At 40.2% G+C, this 23,873-nt stretch overlaps 1 protein-coding gene across 3 annotated transcripts in view; it reads right to left on the bottom strand.

Moving 5' to 3' along the window:
* The window catches only part of SAV1 (salvador family WW domain containing protein 1), a 35,029-nt gene extending 11,302 nt beyond the window's left edge, over positions 1 to 23,727 (bottom strand). Inside the window, exons 1-4 of one of the 3 annotated variants that reach the window (XM_005290241.5) lie at positions 23,482 to 23,727; positions 19,174 to 19,614; positions 5,663 to 5,933; positions 4,418 to 4,561 (exon numbers count right to left, since the gene is read on the bottom strand). In XM_005290241.5, coding sequence (XP_005290298.2) covers positions 4,418 to 4,561; positions 5,663 to 5,933; positions 19,174 to 19,614; positions 23,482 to 23,575 — 950 coding nt within the window. In that variant the 5' untranslated portion in view covers positions 23,576 to 23,727. Of the gene's footprint in view, positions 1 to 4,417; positions 4,562 to 5,662; positions 5,934 to 19,173; positions 19,615 to 23,130; positions 23,159 to 23,481 lie in introns of those variants that run through there. The other 2 variants (XM_005290242.5, XM_065593984.1) reach the window with 2 other exon arrangements.
* Positions 23,728 to 23,873: the final 146 nt, after the last annotated feature.

Below are 23,873 nucleotides of genomic sequence, written 5' to 3'. Positions count from 1 at the left end.
CTCTCAGTGGGGGAACACTGTTTCAAATTTACTTGGCAACAGTGGGGAACAAAGCTGCCTATAACACACACACAGTAAAGCTGTGTCCAGAGCTGTTCTGTCACTTCACAGCTTTTATTTTATTTTTTAAAGCAGGATCGTGGGTTTCTATAATTGTGCATCTTCTGGCAGCCTGCCAGAAATGAATCAGCAAGTTAGCACTGCTCATTGTTTTTTTGGTGCTGTGGCTTCAAATGTCAGCTCCCAACAGAAGTGCTGGGTAGAAGGTCAGGGGTCTGATTAAAGAGTCATTGAGCCACCAATAAGAATGGGAATGAGAGTTTTCTTGAAGTACACCCAGTTTTCCAGATAAGTTGATTACACTGAGCATGCAAACAATGCCTTCTATTTCTGGCTTTTTAAGCAATGGGTAAGAGGCTCTTAGTGCATCTGGCAACACTTCAAACATCTACAGAAGCAATCTGAACAACAGTAATTTACCACCATCAGCTCCACTGCACGTAGACTGGCTGATGCAATATAAGCATGGAACTGTCCTAAAAAAAATCTAAATGGTTGGCCAGTCCAAAAGGTGACTATATGCAAAAGATATCTTGCTCTGTCCTCTTAACTCTGGCTTTTTGATTCCCCATAACCACCTCCACCAGTGTGTAATTTGTTTCTCTTGCACATTTTAATAGCCTTTAATAAACTGAAGACCATCACATATCGTAAAAGATTTTTCTCTTTAGGTGGATGAAAAATGTTATTCAAATTTCATTTGGAAGACACTTCCTACCCATTTAGGCTATTCTTTGTCATTTCAAGGATGATCCTTGTGAGATTCCACATGCTGAAAAAGATCCCTACCTACCACATATAGCAAATACATTGAAACGTATTTCTGGCCTTTAGTATATGGCAGGAGGAGATTCTAGTTCAGGACTCTCATGCATTTAGCAAGGCAAACTTCCTGAATTTCTTGGCAATACTTAATTTTATACAAGGGGAGCTAACTTAAAAAATCTGCTATCTGCTTTATCAATATTTAATTTGTTACATGATATTGTGGGTGGCATATGGAATGAAAAGTTTTGACTCCAATCTCTCATTGTTATTGCATTCACACTGAATTTAACATTCCAGATGATTAAGCTACTGTTAAACTGTGAAACTGAGAAAGAGAAAGCAACTGCTCCAAGTCTCAGATGGACTGTGAATTGCAGCTGGCATTAAAACTTAAGGTCCTGTTAAAGAAAAGTTGTCAAGTCATTTGTCAATTAAAATCTAGTAAATCATATTCTAGAGATTCTACATAATATTTTTAACTCTCTACCCCACTGTCAAAAAAATACCTCTATTGGTTTAGGGCTTGACAGAATAAACATACAGCAGTGTCTATGCTTTCTCTCTCTCAGTAACCTGGGGGATAATACACAATTGTCTCCCTCAGAGAAGTATTTATGAGGATTCAATGATTGTGAAGTGCTCTGAACATATAAAGTGCTTATTAATATTGCTATCAGATCTACTCGAAGATGGAAAAACCAAAAATTGACAGGATATTGTGTTTATATATGAATTCATTATTTCTTCTCGACTATGTGAATCACATTTTAATTCTTTGGACTAATTTAATTTGCTCTAATTTTGTCTCATCAAATAGGATTTACAGACATTCCCACGAATCTGAGATTGTCTATTCCCAGGTTTCCACAAGTGCACTGACAAGAACCCACCTAACACTGAAACAGTTTGAAAGTGGACATTGACTAGATACTCCAAACATCTAATTAACAGAACACAGTTAATGACAGCAACTAAGAGTGCTCATAGGAAACAATCCTTTCCAACAGGTTACTGGAACTGAACACACCATTGGTGCATAAAAATATCATTGGAATTTATGCCAATTTAAATCTTTACAGGCTCCTGGCACGCCCAGTAGCCACATGTAGCTATAAATCCCATCAAATTATATTACCAGAAGCTTCTTTAAAAAGAACCTGCACATGGAAGCCGCCGAAGATCATCCAAAAATCGATGAATCTGCAACTGCAGTCATTGCTACAATTCTATTAATTTGTCCAAAAATTGATTTCATATTGCAAAATATTAAAGCCACAATCCCTAGGTTCTCAATTGCTTTTCTTGGTGGTGGTGGTATTTTGCTCCCTGGTGAGTCGGGTCTGTACGTTTCATTTGTTTCTCTGAATTCAGTCAAAAAATGTATTCTTATGGGACAGACTCTTAGCTCCTAAAATAGCATAATTTCTTCTAAAAATATAGTTATACATTTTTTCTATTTTATTTAGTAATGAAGATTTTTGAGCAGGGATGTAGTTGTCAACAGTCTAAATGCAAAATTCTTAATTTTGTTGTGAAATTTGTATAGGTTTGTTTCTAGCACTTTAAGAAATTAAAAAGTAGTTAATAGGCTAGAAAAGATTGAATGTGATTATATTTCCTAAAGCCAGCATAAGGAACTGCAGTGTTCTTGGAATCAAACACATTAAGACTAAGGGTACGTTTATACTTACCTCCGGGTCCGGCGGTAAGCAATCGAACTTCTGGGATCGATTTATTGCGTCTTGTCTAGACGCAATAAATCAATCCCGGAAGTGCTCACCGTCGACGCCGGTACTCCTGCTCCGCGAGAGGAGTACGTGGAGTCGACAGGGGAGCCTGCCTGCTGCGTGTGGACCCACGGTAAGTTCGAACTAAGATATTTCAACTTTAGCTACGTTATTCATGTAGCTGAAGTTGCGTATCTTAGTTCGAAGTGGGGGGTTAGTGTGGACCAGCCCTAAGTCACACACTCTGGGCTCTCCAGCATATTATTCGACATGTTGACGTGAACAGTAAGGAGCACTTTGCAACATTTTTCTCCACAGATGGATCTTCCTTTAAAAACTGTGAAACTCATCAGCCCAGTGTTCTTATATGCCATTTCACATACCTTTGTGATTAAACAACTACGGGACTATTGCTTCCTTGCCCTCTGGAGACCCTGGAAACCCAGGAGGCAACAGTCATACTCCCATGGAGTGAGCTGCACATGTTGGTTATGAACAAACCTTTGGGAATGTCTACTCTACAATTAATCACTCATGGCTGGCCCACACTTACAAGGCTTGAGCTGCGGGGCTGTTTAATTACAGTGAACTTCCGGGCATGGAAGGACTTCCTAGAGTCCACGCTGCAACCCAAGCCCAGAAGTCTAGGCTGCAATTAAACAACCCTGCCACCAGAGCCCTGTGAGCCTGAGTCAGTCAGCACAGGCCAGCCCTGGGTGTCTCGACCAACCCTTTGTATTTAGTTTCAGGGTTTAACTCCATTTGACAGCTCCTTATAGTGGAAAGGGAAAAACAAACAGACTCTTTTCCTAGAGAAAAACTGTATAGGAAATTCCTGCTAATTTACAAATAAATAAAAGTTAAAAACCCAAACTCAGAACAGAGAAAACTGTTCTGTTTGGTGGGGAAAGGAATGAACTGGATTCTTCAAGCTGCAACTGACCCTCTCCCAAAAGATAGGCACAATATTTCTTGAATTCCCCATCTTGCTCTGCTGGTAGAAGGTCATATTACTACGGGTCCAGCCCGACCTAATGGATAAATTTGGTCTGTCAGAGGGTGGAGGAAAGAGAATCCTCCCCTCAGGCGCCTGAGGATCAGCAATTGGAGATTTCTGAGGTTCACAAGAGCTACATAAACTACACACACTCAGCACAAGCAGCCATAACAGTGTGGATTGCATCAGACCTGCAATGTTACTTCAGCGCTGTATGTTTATATTTAAAATATACTACTCTGCAAGACTAAATTGGGTTTGTTGCTTGGGCGCATGTTTTATCCACAACCGTACCTCCTTCCTATGCCTATTACTGTCACAGCACTTATCCTCTACCTAAGGCAAAACAAACCTCCCAAGACTAGATTTAATACCACTAGTGTGACACCCAAAGATCAGTAACCGCTTACTGTGAAATAAGTCTCTCCACATCCGACCAAATATGTTATCTTGACACCAATTTTGATTTCGCTGCAGAAAGCCTGATGTTAAACCTCTATCAAACACGGGGGGGGGGGGGTTGGGAGAAGAACGAAGGGGGCATATTCTAACCCCATCTTCTTTAATATACTGTTGATGTCCCAACGATATAGTTACTAGTCTCAAGCATCCTTGTACCTGGTCCCCACAACTTTTGCATATGGCTGCACTTGTGTTCTGAATAACTGAAAATATCTGCTATAACTTTCTACATTTAATTCTACTGCCAATAATAGTGCCTATGCAATGAAACAAATTAATTTACATAATGCAAAAAAAGGTATTTTTCTTTTCCAGTTGTTGAAATACAGCTATAAAGAAAAATAATTTTTTTTTTAAAAGACAGAAGTAAGTCATTTTGAGAGGAATGAAAAAAGATACTCACTTTACAGGAGCCCTGGCATAGACCTGTAGCCAGTCAGGAATCTCTGCAGTGTGGTATGGATTTGCAGGCACTAGAAGGGGCTGGCTTCTCTCAGCTTGCTGTGGTTGATAAGTCACTGGTGGAGGTTGATCATAACGAGGAACGCTGTACAAAGAACAGAGATATAAATCTAAAATGTATCCATTCAATAACCTCCAAAAGCAGCAAATTAAATATACTAGCATAATTGAAATGTTAATTTTGACCAAAATGTTAAAATCTTAATAAAAACTACTGATCAATCCAGCCACTTACAACAATAGGAGTCATGTATGCAGACTGATGGCATCACAGCATACAGGTAGGTTGCATTTAATTTTAAATGCTCCAGTATCTAATTTTAAATACTCTTTACTGGGAGTAAGGAGACTTTCTGCAGTCATTTTTAATAAGACTTGTGCCATGGTCTTTTGTGTTTAGAATAAAATAATGTAAACACTGCTGCATTTATCACATTGTACAAACTCATACAGGACCATTTCACCTGTTACCCCACTGCCTTTTTACTAACATGGTCTGACCAAAAATTAAAAACCGATTTTAACAGATAAAATAGGCAAGTATCATTTAGCTGATCAACCCAAAATTCACTGGATTTAGAACAAATGTGTTCTAGTTACATTTGGTACAAGCTATTCCACAATGTTATCTATTGTTCCATATTGAGAAATAAGAAAAATAGTACAGCAGGGACAAGCGTGTTGAGTATACTAACAAAAAGTTATCAACATTTATGTTGTGTGTAGATGAAACAGGGACTTTCATTTTAGAGCAGAACTAGCCCATGTTTAAAATGGCAAAGTGCCTCTTCATCAGGATTATTATTACAGGTTATTTGTGAGGACAGCCTGCTGGAAGGTAAGATTTAACAGCTTCCTTTCGACCTGTAACATTTTTCTCCTCCTGAAGTATTCTGTCAATCTTAATGAATATTAATAGTAAAGTACAATGATGCATTGTTCTTGATTAGTTGATAGCAATATTCTGTGCTCTGAACTTACATGAAAATTAACACAGCTCAGGAAACAGAAGCCTTAAGGTTATCGCCCTTTACAATTAAAGCAACTTGGACAGAAACCAGTAAAGTTTCATGTATAAAAATAATATATAACAGATCAGTGATGTGCTAAAACAGAAAAGCTCGATTTTCCTATGCTAAATTGGATCAGAATGTAGTCTGCAACAAAACTAACATTGATAGCCTACCTGGGAGCACAGGGATGTTTGTACTGAGCTCTTTTATTGATGTGATCTACATAATACACTCCAAATTCTGCTGACTCAACTCTTTCCCATCCAGGAGGCAGCCCCTCACGCTCAAGTGGATGGCTCCAATGAGTTGTATTAGTGTTATGATCAATGTAGTATTTCCTTCCTCTAATAGTCCAGTCCACTGACCAGCCAGGAAGAAGAGGTAAATCTTCAGAACTGTGATTTGTTAAATTTCCTAGTGATGTAGCAGGAATCCTGCCAATGCCTGAAAAAAACATAAGAGAATTCAGCCAAGCTGACAACAATGCTTGAAATTGGTTGACTGACTTACCAAAAAAAGTTGTAATTACTTTCCTCAGGAAAGCAGTAAAAGATGGTCATGTTCTGAATGAATTATAACTCAAGAATAAGGCTGCAGCAGATTTACAACGTCTGTATTCACACATTGTTTCTCTCTACATATTTCAGATTAGAACTGGTCAAATGAATCACTAATTATTGGTTAATTAGAACATTATATGTATGGATTGACCAACAACAACAACAAGAGCAATAATCCTTTTGTAAGTCAGGTCTCACTTCCTGAAAAAAGAAAAAGCGAAGCAGTGTTTGGTTTCCATAACATAACCTGAACTTTTGCCACCAGGTACTCTTGATTTTACCCACAATGCACTGGACAAATGTCACAGCAGTTTTATCTATATTTATTAAAAGTATGTTTGGAGCTCAATGTCCAGCTGACTTGCCTCCACGAAACTCAGTTAAGACTTACTGGCTCCGTTTACCTTAGAAAAGTATGTAATGTATTTAATAGGGATGACACTGCAATCGTATTACTAACATGTTGAATTCCTGAGCAGGGCTGGCAGACATGGGATTTTAAATGCCTGAGCATATTTAAACTACAATTTATGTTAGTAATACATTACAGTTACATCTACCCTATATACCTACTAAATACAGCTACAATATTTTTCTATTGTAAATGGAACCTTCCAAAACCATTCAGCATCAGACAAGCCTTCCTAATTTACCTACACAGGCAGTCACAGAAACAGAAGGGAGGGAAGAGATGTAGAAGTTAAAGTAAGACAATGGAACAATGATTATACCGTATGCTTACGTAACCACAAAAGATAATTCAATAACATTTTAAAATCATTACTTTTTAAATATACAAATAATAACACTTACATGCATTATAGAAATTAGTGCACCAAGTACTAATAAACACAATAAAAATGTCATTTCAATTTTTATATCTTTTCCTTCTCATTATGTATTGTGGAACTTTAGGGAGGACTCCATGTCAGTCAAAGTACAGTTGAAATGAGAAAACCTCCAGCAGAGATAAAAACATGGCTGAAAATGTAAAACACATGGTGACCTAACCAAAATGTTCACAGATCACTAAGTTTCATTCCTTAGACGCTTGATACCCAGTACAATGTTGGCACAATTTAAACTCTTCTTCATATATCCTTGAAATATAAATTTATTTTCCTGAACTGCAGTTACATTTACATTCCCAGTTAGATACTCCTCTAGCTGCAGAGAAATCCCTAATTCAATACAGCAAAAGCTGTTTTATCTGGCACTTCATCAACTGGAAAGCTCTATAAACCGGCATTTCTGATCTTCATTGAAATGCTGGTTTATAGTCGGGTTGGTGCGGGGACAGCAGGGGGTTGGGGTGCGGGCTCTGGGTGGGCGTTTAGGTGCGGGAGGGGGTGAGGTGTGCCGGATCTGGGGGCCACTCACCTCGGCCAGCTCCCTGCAAGCGGCGACCTGTCCCGGGCTCCGGCTGTTCCTGTGTGCTGCTCCCCCACCTCCGCCCCAGTGCCTGGGAACCGCGGCCAATGGGAACTGCAGGGGTGACACCTGTGGGCGCCTCCACCTAGGAGCAGCTGGAGCCCGGGATGTGTCGCCACTTGTGGGGAGCTGCCAGAGGTGAGCGCCCGCCTGGATCCAGCACGCCGTACCCCCTTCCGGGCGCCCTAGCCTGCTGCCCTGAACCCCCTCCCACACACAAACTCCCTCCCAGAGCCCACGCTCCACACCCTCTCCCGCACCCCAACCCCCAGCCCCACACCCACTCCCTCTTACTTAACCGGCATTTTTTTTTACTTACCGGCACCCCCCCTTCCCCCAACATGCCTGATCAAACAACTTTTACTGTACTTTCAAATGCCATAATAAAATACATTTTACTTGATTCCAGCATTCCCAACTAGCTGATAAAATGTCCTATTAATGCTATATTTTCTCACTGAACCATATAGGAGTTCAGATTTTTTCCTCTTTCAGAAGTTAAACAATTGATTCTACCACAGTATTAATGTCTCCACAGATGTTGGAATAAATACTTCCTCAGCTTTGGCTCTTCAGAAATAAAAACGTGTGCGAGTGTATGAGAGAGAGAGAGATGGAACTATCGGTATCATCCAAAGAATACCACTAAAAGAAAACGATCTATGCTAGCTCATCCAAAAAGCAGTACTGAAGCCAGACGAAACTTCACCATTACTCTTTCTCTGCCTAACCATGTGTTATAAACAGATATCACACATACAGCTTCTCCTTTGTACTCATCCTTCCACTTCTGCTATCAGGGGAAATTATGAACATGCTTTCCTTCTGACAGTTCACCCACAGATCAACACTGGCACATAAAGGACATTCTTTTCGATCTTTTGCTGACCAGTTTAGATCTAGTCCAGCACAAGTACTGGAGTAACACCTTGTCTGCACTTTCAGTCTGTGATATTAGCCATCAGCAATACGGTAACTGGAAATTATTCAAAGTGAAGAAACACAGGAAACGAGGGACTGACGTCCTCTCTTCCCTGTCAGCCCCATTGAGCACTGGTCCTGAAAACATTTCTATTTGTCAACAAAAATATTTCTAACCCTGGCAGGTTATGAAATATTTGACCTTAGAGTATTAAAATATTTTTGCTATTTCCGTAAGTTAGCACGTGTACCAATGCTGTGGTTCCCTCTCGCAGGTACTGATCCTGAGAAGGAATCTGCAACCTGGACCTTATTTCCCTGTGGAGTCCCATTGAAGGCAGGGAAGAGAAAGGCGTTCCAATTTCTATTTCCAAGAGGAAATACAATTTTCCAATTAAGCTACTTGAAAAGATACTGGACTTCAGATAAACAAGTCCAATATTTACTCCAATTAACTGGACTGTTATGATTGTGTCTCTTCTTGGGATGTGTAAACAAGAACTACTTATGGTGTCAGCACTAGCATGGGATTCAAATACTCTCAGACGTCACTAGAAGAAAGAACCTCAACATAGGAATAAACGTTAACTTTCCTTTCAGTTTACATTTAAAATGAGCACATGCTTAAGTGTTGTGTTTTTTACTCCCACTTCAATTACAGCATAATTTAGCAGCCAATATATACTCCTGTGGACAGAGGTTAATGCTTAATTAAGTTTCAAAGCTGGGATTACAAGGTTTCAGATGGAGCTAAAACCCATTCTATGGACTAACAGTTAGGACTTGTTTGTGTGGGAAGTTATTTAAACCACCATATTTATCCCAGTATAACAGCCCACGTGGACACGCAAAGGTCTAGTCTATACTTAAAAATTAGATCGACCAAGCTATGTTGCTAGGTCCCTGTGCACCATAGCTAGGCTGACTTAACCCCCGCAGTGTAGATGCCGCCTCTTGAGAGATGAATTAACCCCTTCAGCTGATGTAGGAAGGGTCTACGCTACAGCGCTGTAGCTGTGTCACTGTAGCGGCTGATGTATAGACAAGGCCTTATATTTAAGTACATTTGGTGCCACAAAAAAACAGACAAGAGCTAAGAGGGGAAAGGGAACATTGTAATCAGGATTATTTTCAAGTCTGTTACCTTGTGAATCACCAAGACGAGGAAGTAATTGCTATACTTCATTGGAAAGGCAAGACTTCTTGTTTTCCTAGTTTCTATAGCGTTAAGTTATAGCCACAGACCTTAAAACAGTCACTAGTCCCTCACACAACGCAATACTATTTTGGCACTGTTTCTGGACTTAACATAGCAAGAACCAAACCAATGTAATTTTTTGATCCCTGGATAAACTTTTTTTTTTTTTTAATAAATCTATAACTGAAGCAATCAATAGTTATGAAACGAAAGGCTAGATTTACAGGTAACAAAGGGGCCAGAAGTACATAGAAAGCTGTAAACGGTCACTTATAGTTTCATGTATACCTTTTCCTTAAGTCATAAAAACACCATCAGTATTTTCTTGAGGTTGTTGAAAGTCAGAAGAATTCAGATTCTATTTGTGAAGTACAGCGTCTCGTGCCCTTTGAATCGTTGTGGCATTCAACTATAATTAGCTTAATTTAGACATTTGTTTGTATAATTGGAGTTATTGAATATCAAAATAAACCACACTCACTGCTTTTGCTTATAACATTCTATGAAGGAAGTATTCAGCAGATGCTTCCTTGAAATGAGAATATATAACAGGAATATTTCCTACTGTAGCTTAGAACAACAACAACAGGAGAGGAAAAAATGACTTTGTTTTTTTAGACTCCTGTAAGTATCAATAGTAAGAGTGGGCACCACTTCAAAGGCTAGATAAACATTTAATCTTTTTCACAATTGCTGGTCAAAGAAGGGAGGGGCATTTAAAGTATTAACAAGGAAAATAGTGTGTTATAACAGGATATTTTACTAGACTACACGACAACCTGAAACACAGTAAGCGGAAAGTTACACCTGACAGAAATATGCCTGGTACTTTACAGTCATGTAAGGTTACAAGAACCCTGCCTTGAGGAGCTTTGTAAGAATACTTATTAATTCTACTTCTACAACAGCTGAGGACCCGAAATGTGTATTAGTGCCCATTTTAAGGCACTATACAAACACACACCAAAGTCCATGGCTCAGAGCATTCAGAACTAGATTCAGATAATATAAAGTATGTATTCTGACAATGACTGGTTGAGGAACAAGTTAATTTTAAGTCTGAGAGTTCTTTCAGTAGAAGTGTGGGGGAAGATATTTAAAACAAGATGGAACTTTGGCATGCCTATTAGTGGGTGGCGTGGTCCCAGTCTAACTCCTCCACTGCAACTTTTCTTTTAAAACCTGCCCTCTCTATCCTGGCTAAAACTTCTCTTTTCTCCTGGTACTTTCTTGGGTTAGATCTCTGCCACTGTATTAGCGGCTAGACAGGCTTTGCGTTTCCTGCTCAGAGACGGAACAGCTTCTGCAAAATGGTTTCTGTCTCAGTCCTTTCCAAGTTATAACTCTTTTACTCTCTGCTTAAAGGGGGGTTCTCTCATATGAAAGTGGCTTTCTTAATGAGAGTTACCAAATGTCAGGAGTGGTCACAACTGTATTCTCATTTACTGGCCTGCAATCCCTGCCCAGACTGCATCACTTAAACCCCGTAGTCTGGAACCTGTCTTTTCTCATTTGCCATTTCTGTTTCTCTCTGACTCCGATGTTTTCTTTTTACTTTAACTACTGGTCTTAAGGAATCTCAATGCTGCCTTGTTATTTTTGGCTTGGCTTTTCCTCTGTGCCGTAACATGCTGCCTTCAGTTCAATCCTCTGAACTAACTGGCAACTAGCTTCTGAGTTTTGATAGTGTTGCAAAGCAGAGGAATCCTGTTGAATCTAGTCTGCTCTCCTTAGGGATACAACTGTGTATTATCTCACTAGTCTGCTAAAAGAAAATGTAAATGGATATAGACCATTTTTATTATCCATATTTTACAATACTTTATGTATTTCCAGGTTTTAAGCCAGGATCTACATTAAGTCTCTTTTTGAAAACCTTCAGCAGCACAATGCTTCAACACTAGGATCCAAGCATCAGTTTTTAGCATTGTGTTTTACCATATATCATGGAATCCAGAGACGACCGCAAAGGAGCTCCTTTGCATCACAATATCAATTCTTATAGAAATGGACCTGCAATGCAACGATGCCTTTCAATTCAAAATCAAGTCTTTGTTTGTGCATGCACCACAGAGAGAACAAAACAGATGTATTGCACAAATGATTTTGTAGTCCAATCAAAGGGATCTTTCTGTGGGAATACCCTGCTTGGAAAAAACGGGTCACTGGAATCTATTCTGAGTGGAGGTCTCAGTTCTGCCATAGATCATCTCTTTGGCCAATCAATTGGCCTGATGGAATTGTGCTGGAAGAGAGCAGAAGACCTCAGAGTGGCTAGAAAGGAGGAGGAGGAGGAGGAGTGTGTGTGAGTGTGTGAGTGTGTGAGTGTGTGTGAGAGAGAGAGAGAGAGAGAGAACACACGAACCTCAGCGTGCTACCATTCATCTAATGCAGAACCGGAAAGGTGGCACAGTTTTAGATCCCACTGTCCTTGACCAACATGAAAACGGTTGAAGGACAAGTACAGCCTATTGAATCAGACCCTCAGACTTGCTTGTGTTTCGTTCTAATATCTTGAGCACCCACATCCCAAAGCTGGTCTAGAAACCTGATGTGAGGTAATCTCACCCCCCCCCCCATCCCAAAAAAATCTCAGGATGGGGAACAGCACAGGGAGACACAAGAACTACTGTTTAGTTTTGGGGCGGAGGCAGTAAGTTTTTCAACTACCACACCAACTATCACCATTAACAAGATTTGCAACCCTTAGATACTCAAATACCATTCTCTTCCCACCCATCCCAAAGTTGCTGGCTTTACTCCCACCATGTACCTTACATAAGAGCACAGGTGGAACATTCCCCACCACAACCAGACAAAAAATGATTTTAAAGTCTGGAACAAGATCAACGAGAACAAGCTGTGAAAACTGTGTTGCTATAAAATTATTGTAGAATCAGCGCAGTAGTTTAAAAAGATAAGAATAATGTAGAAGTCAAACATTTTCCCAATTTCTTTTTCTACAAACACCACCAAGCTTGTTAAAACAGCTTTCTGTTATTGATTCCCAAATAAACCTTCCACTTGACCATTAACCTCACTGCTTGTTTCTTTTCCTTTTCCCCACGTTATATGAACCATGAATGCTTGTTTACAATTATGAAGAGTCATGATTTGACATGAGCAGCATCTTTTGCTTTCATTATCATTCAGTGTGTAATGTTAATCATTTTCATCTTCTGACATACCTGAATGGCTGAAAATACACCTCTGAAAGTACCCCCATACAAGTGACTTCAAAGCTCACTGATTTTCATGTACATGTCAGTCAGTTTTATGGCTTATCTACAATTACAAATGACTCAAGAGATATGGTTATAACCCAGCTTGAATCTGAAGCACAGAGAGGGCTTTAACCAGGGACCAGTCAAAGGCTTTAACGTAGGAATGGAGAAGAGAAGAAGAAAAATAACCTCTCAAATTGTACCTATGTTTCAGATGTCAGAGAGGCAGCTAAAGATAAAAAAAATTAGGAGAGGGAAGGGTCTGGGGTAGAGAGGTAGATTTTGGGAACCACCACCATTAAGGTGTTAATCAAAAACAAAGTTACTGAGAGCAAGAAAAGGCGGGGACTGAGAAGAGAACCTGAACATCAGATAGGAGGGAAACAAGGAACTCTGGGGGATGAAAGGTTAAGGTAAAAAGCCACCATTAAAGAAGATACCAACCCCAACTGTTTAAAAATCATATTTGTTATTTTTAAGCTAGAGTTTATTTTACAGGAATTCTGGAATTCTTTGTATTTCCCTTGTGGTTTAAACCTTTGAGGTTCATTTGGGTCATGTTTTCAAGCCTCTTCTGGAATCATGAGGGTTACAATCTTCATGTAATCACTTAATTCTAGGAGCTGAAGCTTTAAGAAAAACACCAATATCGCGAGATCACCAAAAAAATAAACACATGAGAACTGGCCACACTAAGATACTGAAGGAGTGGTAGGAGAATCAGGAAAGCAGAATCATGGAAGCCAAAAGAAGAGAGGAAGTGGCTTAAGAGCAGAGACTAACCACTACTGAAGACCTAAAACACATCATGAAGGAAAAGGACAAAAGCAAGCCCTTGTAAATTGAGCTAGAAAGTAGTCATTTCAATAGGGCTTGAAAAAAATCCATTTGCCCAGTGCAAATAGGAGTCATTCCTAGGCTAAGACAGACCAGTGCTGCCAGTCCTGATTGGGTGAGAGAAGGGGAGCTTGGTGGGACTAGAATACACCGAGGTTCTTCTAGATGTGGGGTGGCCCAACATTGACTGACTGACCTGGTGTGTGTTGTGTGTGGGGGCAGCATTAACTGGAGAAGCAAAGTTCAGCCAGCAAGAGACTGGGTCTTCAGGCATAAGCAGATGGAGATCACTGAAGTACAACAGCAGCAGAGAGGAGCTCTGCTTGAGGCACATGTATATTTCAGTCTGATGATGAGTAGGTTTAATCCTTGAACTAGTAGGCATTAAGTAGTTTTTTTTTTTCAAGCCTTAGTCATTGTGACTTTGATTAAGCCAATTTTGATTAAGTAGAGAGGTTGGAAGCTAGATTGGAGGGGGATAAAGAAAGGGACTGAGGTGAGGACATGAAGTCAGCAAGTAAAAAGCATGCTCCAAAATTCTGGAGACAAAGGAAAGACAGAGATAGGACAGCAGACCATACTGGATAAAGAAATTTTTTGGTTTTTTTTTTAAGATGGAGGAGTGAGCCAGAGGAAAGGAAGCAGTTGAAGAAAGGGGAGGGGGGAATCCGAGGGAGCCAAGGATGATAAAGGAAGGGCCAAGGGAATAGGTTAAAGGATTAAAGACAGTTGATGATAACTCAGTCAAATAAGAATAAAGGAAGGTAGAACTGGGGTGAATTGGGTGGAAGATAGATGAAGTTTCAGTTAAAAATCTTGTCAAATATTTTGTTTTTGAAAAGATAACTACAAGGCTGTCAAGAGATTAAATAAATGGTATTATATTATTGTTCAACAGTGCAATTAATCGCAATTAATTTTTTAATCATGCGATTAATTGTGATTAATTTTTTAAATAGTTTTGGATGTTTTCTACATTTTCAAATACATTGATTTCAATTATAACACGGCATACAAAGTGTACAGTGCTCACTTTATATTTATTTTTGATTACAAGCACTGTAAAAAACAAAAGAAACAGTATTTTTCAATTCACCTAAGTACTGTAGTGCAATCTCTTTATCATGAAAGAAACTTACAAATGCAGAATTACGTAAAAAAAAAACTGCATTCAAAAATAAAAGAATGTAAAATTTTAGAGTTTGCAGGTCCACTCAGTCCTACTTCTTGTTCAGCCATCGCTCAGACAAACAAGTTTGTTTACATTTGCAGGAGATGATGCTGCCCACTTCTTGTTTATAATGTCACCTAAAAGTGAGAATAGGTGTTCGCATGGCACAGTTGTAGCTGGCATCGCAAGATAGTTACATGCCAGATGCACTAAAGAGTTATATGTCCCTTCATGCTTAAACCACCATTCCAGGGGACATATGTCCATGCTGATGACAGGTTCTGCTCCCTAACAATCCAAAGCCATGGAAACTGACATGTTTATTTTCATCATCTGAGCCAGATGCCACCAGCAAAAGGTTGATTTTCCTTTTTGGTGGTTAGAGTTCTGTAGTTTCCGCATCGGAGTGTTGCTCTTTTAAGATTTCTGAAAGCATGTTCCACACCTCGTCCCTCTCAGATTTTTGAAGGTACTTCAGATTCTTAAACCTTGGGTCGAATGCTGTAGCTATCCACAGAAATCTCACATTGGTATCTTCTTTGCGTTTTGTCAAATCTGCAGTGAAAGTGTTCTTAAAATGAACAATATGTACTGGGTCATCATCCAAGACTACTATAACATGAAATATATGGTGGAATGCGGGTAAAAGAGAGCAGGAGACATACAATTCTCCCCAAGGAGTTCAGTCACAAATTTAAGTAACTCATTTTTTTAACAAGCATCAGCAGCATGGAAACATGTCCTCTGGAATGGTGGCCAAAGCATAAAGGGGCATACGAATGTTTAGCATATCTGGGACATAAATGCCGGCTACAAAAGTGCCATGCAAATGCATTGTCTCACTTTCAGGTGACATTGTAAATAAGAAGAGGGCAGCATTATCTCCTGTAAATGTAAACAAACTTGTTTGCCTTAGCGATTGGCTGAACAAAAAGTAGGACTGAGTGGACTTGTAGGCTCTGACGTTTTACACTGTTTTGTTTTTGAGTTTTGCAGTTATATAACAAAAAACAATAATCTACATTTGTAAATTGCACTTTTACAATAAAGAGATTGCACTACAGTACTTATATGAGGTGAACTGAAAAATACTATTTTGTTTATCATTTTTACAGTGCTAATATGTATAATCAAAAATAATATACACTTTGATTTCAGTTACAACACAGAATACAATATATGTGTAAATGTAGAAAAACCTTCAAAATATTTAATAAATTTCAATTGGTATTCTATTGTTCAACAGTGCAATTAAAACAGCGAGTAATCACGATTAATTTTTTTGAGTTAATCATGTGAGTTAACTGCGATTAATCAACAGCCCTAACAACTACGACCTAGGCTGAGAAAAACGCAAAGGAAGAGGAAGCTGGGAGGGAACTGAAGATAAAGACTTGGGTTCACATTCTCATTGGCAATGAAACATATCAAATAGTTTAAAATTGCATGCTGGGAGGGGGGGGGGGGAGACAGTGCTTTTGTGCAAAGAAACAGAATGTCCTTTTTTTGCCCCTCCCCTCACACTAAGCAGCAGCAGATTTAATCCCTGATTCTACGACTGCCACAGGAGACCTCTAGAATTGACAAGTATCTAAGTCACTTTTACTAATGCTCAGTCAAGCTAGGAGCAATAAAGATATGGGAATGACTGACAATAGAGAACCAAATTTAGAAGCTCCCTTCTGTTTTCCAGCAATCAGAGAGGTGAAAAGGGCAGAGAGAGGAAAGTCCTCTGTCAGCAGTTGTTTGTGTAGGTCTCAAATAGCTGCAGGGGAGAGAACTTTAAACAAACAGAAAAATGTGACTGTAAAATCACAAATAGTTGGCAGGGTGACCCAGAGACAGTACGAACAACTACTTTTAACTTGGTTTGGAAATTAACTAGATTTCAATGGACAGTGTCCCTTTTAATCACATAAAAAGAAACCCAGTTTTCCATTTCCAGTGTATCAAAGACTGTTGCTGTTCCACCAAGCATCAATAATGTTTTCCAAAACTGTTCTGACCAGCCTATATTAGCACTTAAATCATTTTCAATATTGCTTTGGGGAAACGGTTTCAGCCAGGTTCACTGTTTCCTACGATAGGGTTTTTAAAAACTGATGGTTGTAATTTAATAGGAACATATGACTTATATGGATGCCCCTTTTCAAACATATCAGATGTATTATTTAGCATTTAGCAAATAAAACTGCATAAAAGTCCTCACAGTAAAGCTTTATTATTTACTGATTTTAAACAGTATTACTATCATTACTCTTTGGAACTCAGTTTTTCCCCTAACTATTCACTGAATAAGAAGTTTTCTGTAACAAAAGCATTTCTCTGTCAAGCTAAAAATTCCATACATGAGGTCAGTAACCTTAAAGTCTTGACATTCTTGATAACAGAGTTGTTTTCTTAGAGACAGCAGATTTACTATTTTGCTTATAGTTTACACATAAAGACGAACTGAATGTATTTCACAGCAAAAACACTTATGTACATGTTTAAAGTTTAAAATAGTTTCTTTAAAATACTCTTTGTATAAGATGTTTTATATTAATCAAATGTTAGAACATAAGTACACAAGTTCTCTCTTTTTAAAGTCACTTTTCTATGACCAATAGAGTGGTTCCACAGATGCTGTACAAGTTTCACAGAATCTCAGTAGCTTTCCATTGTAAGGAGAAGATTCATAACAAAACACCACAAAAATTATTCAGGAGTGCCATAGCACACAGAGCAGAGCAATGTAGAATTACTGTGCTGGAATGCCATCAAGGTTTTGATTAAGCAAAGCACTCTATCCTCTTTATTGTGGTATTTGACTTCAGATTGTTTATAAACAAAACTACAACCCACAATTCATGTCCATTCTATACATATTTAATGGATGCAGCAAAAGTCTACTGCAAGTTGGCAAAAGCAAGCCAACTAAAGGCTACGATGTTACCACAGGGCTGTATTTTAAGAGTGCAGATATGATTCATGTCAATTCTCATAGCGTTTTAACAAAGGGGATTAAAATGTGCAAGTGAGCCAAAATTAATTATGTGACAATTTTACCTCATCAGTATTTTGAGTGAGCTGATCATAATTTAAGGGGAAAGAGTACTTCATAGTCCAGGCTTAGAATATCACTCACTTGGCTTCCATTTTGCACTCAATTAAAATATAGTATTCATTTTAACTCTTGAAATATACAAGGAAAAATAGGTCACTTATAGGCGGATAGTACACATTATATACACCTCTACCCCGATATAACGCGACCCGATATAACACAAATTTGGATATAACGCGGTAAAGCAGCTGGGAGCCCCGGACCCTTTAAAGTGCCGCCCAAGCCCCACTGCTTTACCGCGTTATATCTGAATTCATGTGGTTCCCCGGGCCCTTAAATCGCCGCCCGAGCCAGGCCTCCGGCATCTGGGCTCAGGCAGTGATTTAAAGGGCCAGAGGCTCTGGCTGCTGTGGGGAGTCCCAGGTCCTTTAAATCCCCGCCCGAGCCCCGATGCCGGAGCTCCGGCGGTGCTTTAACGGGCCGGGGGTTCCCCACAGTGGCTGGAGCACCGGGCCCTTTAAATCGCCGCCCGAGCCCGGCCTCCTGCAGCCAGGCTCAGGTGCGGATTTAAAGGGCCAGAGGCTCCGGATGCTGTGGGGAGTCCCGGGCCCCTTAAAGCGTCGCCCGAGCCCCGCTGCTGGAGCTCCGGTGGTGATTTAAAGGGCCCGGGGCTCCCCGCAGCGGCTGGAGCACCAGGCCCTTTAAATCACCGCTGGGGAACCCGGTCCAGTCTGGCACAGCGTACCGGCTCTTGCTGGTACACCATACCGAACCGGACCCGATATAGCCTGGTCTCACCTATAAGGCAGTGAGATTTTTTGGCTCCCGAGGACCGTGTTATATCGGGGTAGAGGTGTACTTAAAATTATTTTAAAAATTCAGAAGTGTATCACTTTATTTAAAGAAATAAAGGCTATGTGGCTTCTGGAGAATGGTATAATCTGTTTAATAGATGTCTTTGTAAAAAATATACAATATTAAGCCTGGACAAATAAGATATCTCCAATTCTGTCAGGAGTTAAATAAGTTTAATATTAAAAAGCCATCCTACAAAGTATCTTTTTTTTTTTTTTTTTTAAACATGCACATTTCGTTTCCTTCTCTACAGAATATATGCAACCCTATTTCCTGGTTGCCATAAATATAAACAAGCAAACTTTGTATTAGAAATGTAATTAAAATAGGAGAACTAGAGACTATAGAGCAATACTAATAAAAAACATGACCAGAAGCATCATTAAGAAATATTTCCATACCAAAAATATTTCCTATGAATTATCTAAAATAACCACTTGCCTGCAGTATGCCTCCCTTGACTCTGCGACATCCTTTGGAAGAGATCATTGTTATGTCCATAATATCTATAGTTCTCATGTACACGATCACTTAGCTGATGCCTCCTTTGACCATCATAAAAATCATAGTAATAGCGGGCACCAGCATCTCCATTTTCTGTAACAGAGTTAGCTTCTGTTAAAAAGGACTGGGAGGAAGAACCATATTCCCGAGGGACATCAGCCGAATTTCTTGCAAGATAGGAAGGCGCAGATAGTCTGTTGCTTTCTCGCCTCAATATTTCATGAGGTGGCCTCTGAACTGGAGTTCTAAGGAAACTCTGGTTTCTAGAAACAATTCCATCCCCTCCAGCAGAGTAGGCAGAAGAACTCGAGTCAGGAAGGCAGATATCAGTTCGCCTTGGAATGGTCGGACCATGACGGATAAATGAAGGCATCAGATCTGTAAGAGTAAAACATGGTAATTTAAATACAAACTTTGCTACAACAAATGTCCAAATAAGGTGCAAAATAGGTATGCTAATTGGTTGACCATAATGCTAAATTAGATTGTAGAAATCAGGAAATTCAAAGCTAAGGTTTTCACAGTAACATTAACTCAGCCATTTTAAACAAATATACAGTTAGAGTTCCAAATCCAGAAGGGACCATCAGATAAACTAGTCTGACCTTGGATATATCACAGGCCACCAACACATTACAGCCACATGCACACTAAATCCAACATACGGAATTATACCAAAGTATTAGAGCCCATAGGAGACTAAACTACTGTGTGCCACCAAGAGAGAACATGGGAGACCAGAGAGTACAAATGCTCAAGGCCTTAGCAATAGCAGGGAAATTGATTAAATGAGATCCTGGCAAATGACCTGTACCCCACACTGCAGAGGAAGGTAAAAAAAACCTCAAGGTCATTGCCAACCTGACTTGAGACAAAATTATTTCCACATCCCACATATGGTGATCCGTTAGACCCCTGGAGCACGTGAGTAAGAACCAGTCAGCCCAGCGCCTGAGGGAGATCTCAGTACCACCTCAGAGCACTGGCTCACCTTGCTTTTCATTTCTCTATCTCAAATATCACGAAAGAATCTCAAAGCATCTAGTATATTAAGCCTCAAAACATCCATCTAAGGAACTTATCCCCATTTTACAGATTGAAAAATTGAGGCAAAGATAAGTTAATTAGCTTGTAAGCTCTTCAGAAGAGAGGCTTTTACTCTGTACAGTGACTAGCACAACAGCGTCTCTAGGTACAAATGCAACATACATAAATTATTTGTATTTCACTAGCTTCTAAAGACCCCAACTGAGACTGAAGCACCATATACACATATAGTAAGAGGCAGTTCTTGCCCAGAAGAGCTTGCCATCAAAATACAGAGTTCATGTGACTTGTCCAAAGTCACACAGCAAATCAGTGGCAGAACAGAACTCAAATCTTTCAACTCCCAATCTAATGCCTTATCATGAGGTCTGCATTTCTGTACTTACAGTGACTGAGTACGTAAGTGACTTTCCCAGAGTCTCACAGGAAGTCTGTGGTACACACCCAGGAATAGAACCTATACTTTACTGTATCTATATAACATGGCCTAGCTAGCAATGCTGTAATTCTGAATGCTTAATTTCTCAACCTCAATGTTACATTAACGTATCATAGCATTTAATAGCTCAGCTTTAAGGAAACTGCCATAAGACATGGACATTAATTGCTCTACTGGTTCAGAATCTAAACCATTTTGCCTCTATCAAGTTAAACACCAACCCAGAGTGGTAGGCCTCACTCAGAAGGAAAAATATGCCAATGTATTCAATAACTGTTTCTAAAGTTTGTCTTTTAAATTACACCTCAGTAGATGCAATGAATAAATAATTTGCCATAAGAAATGCTATGACACTAGAGCACACAATTGCTTGTTATTTCACAACAAAACACTGAAAACATTTCTAATGTATAGACAACTTTAAACTTTTTACAAGTTTAAAAATATGATACCTTTCATTTTTAAATCTAGTTTGTCTCCTTTCTCACTGGGAAATACAGTAATACCATGCTATTGCTTTATATCTTCAGCCATTTTTGAGCTGTACATGCAAAACTGGTTATCAGATTGTTACAGTGAGAATAGAATTTTTAAACCCTTTTTACTAAGATGGCTAAAATGAGTTAAGCAACAGAGGGTCCTGTGGCACCTTTAAGACTAACAGAAGTATTGGGAGCATAAGCTTTTGTGGGTAAGAACCTCACTTCTTCAGATGCAAGACATCTGAATGATTTAGTTCATAATTTACAGTATGATACTGAATTTGTGTAACAGTTTTTAAATTTTAAAACTAAAACACATTCCAAAACTCAAAGAGCACAACCTAAAGAGTTCAAAGTTCATTTCCCAAAAGTATGTTTTCAGCTCTTGCAGTTGCAAAGGTAACTGTTCAAACAACATGATGCACTGCTGTCACACTCCGGCTTTGTCTTTACCGCTAAAAAAAGATGTGTTTTTACCATAGGTTAACTAACTATATTAGCTAGCCTGCTGTAAAATCCTGTTAGAGTTACGAGATCACCGACAGGTGGGGAGTACAGTGCTGACTTTGCCTAGCTACCTCCTGGTAAAAAACTACACATGCCTTGTCTCTATTAGGATTTTACAGTGAGATAAGTATCACACATTAATCTTACCATAACCCCTCTCCTCCCCCCTGCTCTTTTGGCAATGAAGATATAGCCTTAGCTTGCAAAAAAGAACACTGACTTTAGGAGAGCTGCAAACTGCTCCAATTCATATGAACAAGTTATTAAAGGAACATTGTGAATTTAAATAAAAATCACACTCCTGTGTGAAGAAGACACTGTCTTCTATAACTGACCTGAGAGATTAGAGAAGTTTGTTTACAAAAGTGCATTTGACAACACTTGTGTATAGACAGTTTCCCCTTTTCACATAGGTCTTCCATACAGCAACAAGGAAAAGAACTCTTTTTTTTTTTTAATGGAGGGAAGAATATTTTAAAATCATCAAAAGCTGGCTAGTAGGGTTGACAATTTCCTGGGAAAAACTAGTTTAGGAGGACCACGTGATAGTAAAAACTGGCTTAAACTGGTGTTAAACAGGGAAAAATAATTGCACCAGTGTCCAGCAAGCCTAGAACGAGTCTTTTCAAATGTTTGATATATCCATTGAAAACTGAGGAACAGTTGGTTTATCCACTACATCAAAGTTGGCCTTCTACAGAATTCTGCATGGCCAAATGGAACTAGACTGGTAGTCTGAAACTCTGCCTGCTTCTGATTGCTTAATGCTTCAAGCCCACAAATCTGCATTACTGTCATTTTCAAACAATGAAACATTTGACTTTTGTTTATAAAATATTGAAAATTGATGACACACAACTTCCCTGAGAAAATACTAAACCAAAAAAGTACATTCTGATGCTCATTATTATAGTTACATGTATTAGTATTACATCCACTGCAGTTTTACTTTTTGTTTGTACAACCCTAAATTAATCTCTGAATCTGCTGCCTTATGTAACCACAATTTTAATAGGTAACTAAAACTAAGTGTAATGGGGTGTGCATTAACAAAACAGTTTTTAAAACCGAAAATACCTTAAACTGGGACTAACTCTTTTTCCCAGGGCAGTAAAAACCATGATTTTAGCTGGTAAAAACCATCTCTGGTAAATACCATACAATCCCAGCTGGCTAGAGGATTTATGGGCAGGTGTAGTACCTCAAAAGTTTTAACAGATTTAATTTGTATTTGATTTATTGAGATTGTGGTAGTGCCCAAAAGACCCTCTATTGGGATTGGTGACCATTACACTCAGCAACGTATAAACAAAACACAGGAGAAAAACAGTCCCTTCCGTGAAATGTATCCTTAAAATAAAAGCAATCACCAACAATTCAAATATGTACAATTTATGTGCACTGACACATACTTCTTACCGTTCACGTGCATCTGAGCTACCCCCTCGGATCCTACATATCAAGTTAATAAGGCTCCCCTTCAATTGCAGTCAAAGAACAGAGGTTTTACCATCACATCAGGTGGGCAGGGTGTCACTATAGGCCCCTGCCCACCTCCTGGGGTGGGTGGGGGGTGGTCTTTCCCCCCAGTCAGGACTCCAGGCCCAGGGCACACTCCCCACTAACCCCCGCTCCCCGCTGCCCCACAACTCCAGGCCCGGGGCACGCTCCCCACTGCCCCCGGGGGGGCGCTTTTTCCTCCCCCCCCTCCCCTCAAGCCCGCGGGCCAAGGCTCCTGCCGCGCCGCGCCGCGCCGCCCCGGACACTCACTGCGGAGCAGCGGGCTGGTCTCCTTCTTCACGTACTTGCCCTGCACCTCGCCCGGCTTGGAGAGCTCCGTGCGCGTCTTCTTCCGGGACAGCATCCCCCCGCCCGGGGGTCTCGGGCCCGCGGCCGCCTCACTCCGCGCGGCCCCCGGCGCTGCTCCGCGCGGCTCCCGGCTGCATCATCCCCGCAGGGCGGCGCGCAGGCCCCGGGCGCTCACCCGCTCGTGGCGCGCTCAGTGCCGGAGGAACGGGGCCGGGCCGCAGCCGAGCCATGTGCGGGGCCGCCCCTCCGCGCACAGCCCTGTGGGACAGCAGCAGCGCCCGCCTCCGCCGCCGGACAGCGGGGTGGCGGCGCCCCGTGGCAGCGCCCCCTGCGGCGGGGAGGGCCGCTGCGGC

Source organism: Chrysemys picta, chromosome 4 (assembly GCF_011386835.1).
Source record: "Chrysemys picta bellii isolate R12L10 chromosome 4, ASM1138683v2, whole genome shotgun sequence".
NCBI lineage: Eukaryota > Metazoa > Chordata > Testudines > Emydidae > Chrysemys > Chrysemys picta.
The sequence above is the reverse complement of the archived record's forward strand: the minus strand, read 5'-3'. Positions and strand labels throughout refer to the sequence as shown.